The following is a 6000-nucleotide window of genomic DNA, read 5'->3' as shown; positions in this document are numbered from 1 at the left end:
TTCAATCTAAGGCCCCAGCTTTACAGACACTTAAGAATGAGAGCAAGGCCTTTGCATAAAATTATTGCGATTCATATATATTTGCTAGGTCTTACCTTAAGCATTAGAAAGAAAAATAAAATGACATCTGTTTATTAAAACACCAGTAAATACTAAACCTGGTCTCATGTTCTCTTGCTTTAAAATGTCAAACTACTAACTTTCTGTCAAAAAATATAATGCAATGCCAGCAATGTTTATTATGTTACACCAGTTTTGTGCTGAACAAATAAAATGCATGGAATACAATAGGTATGGACGATGACTCCTACAGTTTCTGCAAACCACATCAGAGTGAGTTGCAGCAATGAAAGGAAGACAGACAGCATGTTAAGAGCAAGAGCAGTAAACAAATGTGAACAAAAATTGATTTTGAAGTGCTTTGGCACCTAACCACAGACCAATCCTGCTTACCTAAGAGAAACTTGCTACATTCTTTGATTGAGGATGTGCAAAAGTCACGAAGACTGAGTTTCTTAGTGGATGTAGCATTACTGTATCTTCTGAGACCCAGTTTCAGTTCAACTTCGGACATTAAATAAAAACTTTTAAGATCTGTTTAAACTAGAGAATACTTAGACTTATCCTCATAAAGAGTGGCAGTCTGTAACTCTTCTGGAAGTGATTCTCGAAGATTCCAAAGTCCCCATAGCTAGCATATGACAGACTATTTTTTAAAGATCAGCCACATCATTATTTGAAAAGAAACTGTGACACATGCTAGGGCAAGTCAATTACCTGGTCACATCCCTAAGTGCAGGAGGGAGTATATTAAGTTAATAGTTGCTTCAGTCCGCCAGTACCACAGCTGAGGAAGAGCAAAAGTGCTCCAATATATGATATCTGAATGACATTTCCCAAACAAGTCTGAAAACAAAATGAAGAAACACATATTCCCCTCAATGTAAAGTCTAAACATTTATACAGAATATATGTTAGAGCAAGTATAAAGAAAATGTCGTATTTAAAAGTAGATTTGACTTCCTTTTTAAATTACATCATTCCAATACAGGTTTCTGAATTCTCTTTATTATAATGCCTTTGAAGAAATGACAGAACAAAAATTGTTACACTACCTCTTTCAAGAGATCATCATTGCTTGTGCTTATGCTCTCCTTACTTTATGAATAGATGACTTCCAAAAGCATTACATTAAACTAGCTCCTCTTCTGTGCATAATAATGGTTTCTTCATACTGACAATAAAAATGTTACAGTAATAAGTATTTTAAACGACAGTGTTTCAAACTCTTGTGATTTTTCTGATAATATTTAATGATTTTGTCCCCGCTGTTGGAATCAAAATATTGCATGAGAATCTCAGCTTTCTTTAAAAAGTTTCTCTCTCTCATAATACTGTAGACAAAGCTTGAAAATGTGATACAAGTACATCTGAAAGTCTCAGAAACCAGAAGAAAAAATATTAAAAAACCTACACATTTTTTTTTAAAAAGACTTCATGATATATAAGCCAGTCTCATGATTTCTGAATTCTCGAGGTTGGCAATACTGAGACTATTTCATATTTATATTATGAGCAGCAGTAAATACGTATATACAAAAGTTTAGTACAGCTAAAGGCATCATGAACCATGTACTGTCAGAACAATAAGTATTTTTGTTTTCAGAAATGACATTCAGAACAAGCATCTTTATTAGTTTATATTAGTATATGATTGATATCACCTTTTGTCATACTTACATACTGACCCACTACAAAATGTACTCTGATTTATGTACATTATTACTTTATATCTAAATTACAAAAATCTCCTAAACTTTGGAGAATTAATAAACCTTAAAAAAACATAATCAGATTTAAAACAATTTTTTTCTGATAAATACATGTTTGAAGTCAAATAACCTTAGCATTATCATTTCCTGATGGGATATTTTAAAAAGAACAAAAGATGTTGGGCATGATTCTTCTTCACTGTATCTGGTTCATTCCTCCTAATCAGCCATCAGAAATTATGATGGAAAAATCTGTGTTGGGTAACATAGCTGTGTTAACTTAAGTTACATACTCTGAACCTCATAAATGCACTTGCAGTAAATGACAACATGACAACATCTGAGGCAGCCATGCTACCAGTTTCAGGAATTAAAACACTTAGTAATATGCACACCAAGATCTTTGAGGTTTGAAGACTGACTAGCTTCTTGTATTATTAATCATATTTATTACAGTAGTAGTAGTGCATAAGGACCAACTAAGATCGGTACCTCCTCATTGTGATAGGCACTACACAGCCACAGAGTAGTAGCAAATATTTCCTGCCCTGAAGGGCACACAAAATAACTAGAAAAGACATACAGCACGGGGTAGAACACACAAGCAGAATGGACAGAACAGTGACATCAGTTCAGATATTTTATGGTGGGGATAGGAAATTCTAGTTCCTTTTTCCTCCCTCAGCCATTCTTGTCCCTACTCATCCACCCCTCTCCTCCCATAGGGATCCTAAGTCTTCCTTGACTGGAGAATCTCCCCTCTTACCTACACCATATTTAAAAGTGATTAGGCCATAGTCTTGGACCCCACATCCACCTCTTCACTCTACCTGGGACCAATGTGAAGGCAGCAAATGGCATGTTAATTCCACCAAGGCGGGGGGGGAGGGGGATAGTTTGGCTAGTAGGAAATCAGTTAAATGGAAATAAAATAAAAGGAAAGGAAAGGGAGACACTGAAGTGTAGGGATGCAAAGGACTAGTCAACAAGTCGACTATCTGATAAGCAAATGCTTATAGGATAGTCGACTAGTCACTTCCCCCCCACCTTGCTGCTTCTATCAGAGACAGCAAAAGTGGGGAGAAGAGAGGGGTACTTCAAAGTGGCAGCGCTGCATGAAGCCTGGCTCAGCTGCTCCATGTGGCACTGCTGCAGGGAGCCTGATGTCAGGCTCCTTGTGGCATTTCAAAGCAGCAGCTCTGCATGGAGCCCGGGATCAGATGGGGACTGAACCCAGACTCTGTGCGGCGCTTCTACTTTGAAATGCCGTGAGGAGCCTGACACCGGGCTTCCCATGGCATTTTAAAGCAGCAGTGTCCTGCGGAGCCCAGGAGCACCTTTGAAGTGTAGCAACAGCCCTAGGGTGGAAGTGCCCTATCGACTACCCGATCAATTACCTGATACTTAACTTCCTTACTGAAAAGGCAAAGGGTGAGGAGGACAGGGCAGGAGAGAAGAGAAGCAAATGTGGAATAAAACTGAAATAAGGAGACTGTGAGGAAGAAGTATAAGGAGAGTTGAAAACAGCCAAATCCGCACAGGGAAAAGATATTGCCATAAAAAAAACTATAGGATGTTCTCTGTACGCAAAGGTCCCTGCCAGGGATTTCCTTATACCCCCCCCCCCCCCCGATGGGGGTGTATACCCCCCCTGAATTTCCCCAACACCCCCCCAGTTTTGTTAACTATGGTGCCATACAGCCCACCTTCACCCTCAAGGTCTCACCCCTCATCGGCCCTGACACCCTCACCCCTTGTAAATTCAAACACCCTCTCTAATTTCAATTCCTGGGGAGGCTATTGGTCCCTGCTTTGGCTGCCTCTGCAGGCCCTATAGCAGGAGGGAAAGGAGATACTATCCTAGCTATAGATTTCCCCAGAACTAGTGTGTGTATGTGGAGGAAGGATCTCTCCTTTATTGTTTTGGGTCCAAGAGTGAAGAGGTCTAGAATGGCTATAGCTGGGTCTCATTTTTGCACTCTTTTCCTACCAATTTTTATATCCACTGCTTCTCTCTATATATATATATATAGAGAGAGATATACCTATTTCATAGAACTGAAAAGGATCTTGAGAGGTCATCAAGTCTAGTCCCTTGCCCTCACAGCAGGACCAAGTACCATCCCTGACAGATTTGTCCCAGATCCCTAAATGGCCCCCTCAAGGATTGAACTCACAGCCCTGGGTTTAACAGAAATCATAGACTATGGCCATTCCATGCCATCACTTGCCCCACCTTCTGCATGGGAAATCAATAGGAGACTAGAGGTCACATAGCATTGAAGGTAAGTGTATTCATATTGTGCAACTTCACATAAGAAGGAAAAGATATGGCCCTGGCCACAGATAGTATTTGGTACTATGGCTTCTGAGAGTTATATATGCTAAAACTAGGACACCCTACAGTATTAATGTAAATTCAGAATGAGTTATTCCTCTGAAAATGGACCAAGATCTCTGTTCCTCCCAAGTTCAATGTGTGCAGGAATGACTAAAGGAGGCCCAAAGGAGATTTTTGCCACATCTGTATCTCCTGTACCTTCTGTTCTGCTAAGTACTGCTTTCCTTCCAATGTGTTCTAATGTTCTGGCTCCCTAAGGGCTGTTCCACCAGCAATAATAGCTGCAGCTCATTCTGGCTCCTGACCAAGGGTGGCCACTTTTGGTTGGAAATATTCTGGGGGGGTTTCATCACATGACATTATCTTTAATTAAAGAACGAATCTTTAATTCCTGGTGATTCCAGAACAATTCTAAAGGGCTGGCAACCCCACACCCACCTTATAAGGAGGAATAATGGAGAGTGAAGGGGACCACCTCAGGCGGTGGGGGGAGTGAGGTTGGGGGGGGGGAATTCCCTGGGGATGGTTTCTGTTGATTGAAAGCCTCTTTAGGCAGCTGCAATGGCCTCCAGAGGCTGCGAAAGAACACACCCTGGCTCAGGAACCGGCTAGCCCGCGCAGGACGGCCACAAGGGAGATCCACCGCCTCTGGGAGGGAACGAGAAAGATCCAAACGCCTGCTGGGAGGAGCAGGCAAGAAGAAAGGAATCGCCATCCTTCTGGATGTGTAGGGCTGGATCAATCCAAGCCAGTGTGGGCCACGCTCCCCTTTCTCTGCCTGCGGCGAGGAAGCGAGGATCGGGGCCAGCTAGCGGGCTGCCTCCTTCCACTGGCTTCCCTCCCTTCTGCTCCTCGCACCCCCTCGGCTACGAGTGCGGGGGGGAGTGGAGGCGGCTCGGGCAGGTGCTGCGCCCTTCCGCTTGACAGCCGCATCTGCAGCCAAGGACGACAGCGGGTTGGCGCGGCCCGAGAGAGGCGGCCTGTGGCTAGCGCACAGTCTCCCTCTGAGCACCGGGAGGAGGAGGAGGAGGCGGCGGCGCGGAGGGGTGGGTGGTTCCCCCCCAAGGCATTTAAAGCCAGGCTGAAGCCAGCCCGCACACTCGGCTGGCGAAGGGCGCCGCGCTGCGCGGGGGGCGGACCAGCCCTCTCCCGAGCCCAGCCCGCTTTCGCCGCCGCCCCGTCTCGGCGGCAGCGGCAGCAGCAGCAGCAGCGCGGGGCATGGAGAGCAAGCGCTGCTTCGCCAACCGCTTCGATGACTACGCGGGCAGCCTGGCGGGCGGGCAGCGGCAGGAGGCGGTGGTGCCCTGGGTGGCCTCCACCATCGAGCGCATCCTGGCGGAGCTGCCGCCGCTGGAGGGCGGCGCGGCGGGGGGCGGGCTGTACGGCGGGCTGGCCGGGGTGGCCTACATGCTCCACCGCGCCGGGCGCTGCCCGCCCCTGGCCCCGGCCCGCGACACCTACCTGCGGGTGGCCCGGCGCCTGGTGGACGCCTGCGTGCGCTCCGAGGAGGAGTGGGGCGAGCCGGACGCCGACACGCGGGCCGCCTTCCTGCTCGGCGGCGCCGGGGTCTACGCGGTGGCCGCGCTCGTCTACCAAGCCCTGGGGCTGCCCGACTTCGGCCGCCTGCTGGGCCGCTTCCGCGAGCTGAGCCAGGTCTGCGCCCCCGTCACCTTCCTGGAGTGCGGCTCCGACGAGCTCTTCGTGGGCCGCGCCGGCTACCTGTGCGCCGCCCTGGTGCTCAAGCAGCAGCTGGGCATGGAGGTAACGAGGGGCTCCCGCGCTTCTCGGTCCACGGCTGCCCCGGCGGGCGGGCGGGACTCCGGAGGGGCGCTCCCTCTGGGCTCTGACAGCGGCTCTTGTGTTGGGCCGGGTCCTGCTCAGGGAGCC

General features: G+C 47.4%; 1 protein-coding gene across 1 annotated transcript in view; it reads left to right on the top strand.

The window, feature by feature from the left end:
- Nucleotides 1-4694: 4694 nt before the first annotated feature.
- The window catches only part of LANCL3 (LanC like family member 3), a 55681-nt gene continuing 54375 nt past the window's right edge, over nt 4695-6000 (top strand). Inside the window, exon 1 of the mRNA XM_075913252.2 lies at nt 4695-5874. Coding sequence (XP_075769367.2) covers nt 5332-5874 — 543 coding nt within the window. The 5' untranslated portion in view covers nt 4695-5331. The remainder of the gene's footprint in view (nt 5875-6000) is intronic.

The sequence above is a fragment of the Pelodiscus sinensis genome, chromosome 1, assembly GCF_052426305.1.
Source record: "Pelodiscus sinensis isolate ZL-2025 chromosome 1, ASM5242630v1, whole genome shotgun sequence".
Taxonomy (NCBI): domain Eukaryota; kingdom Metazoa; phylum Chordata; order Testudines; family Trionychidae; genus Pelodiscus; species Pelodiscus sinensis.
The sequence above is the reverse complement of the archived record's forward strand: the minus strand, read 5'-3'. Positions and strand labels throughout refer to the sequence as shown.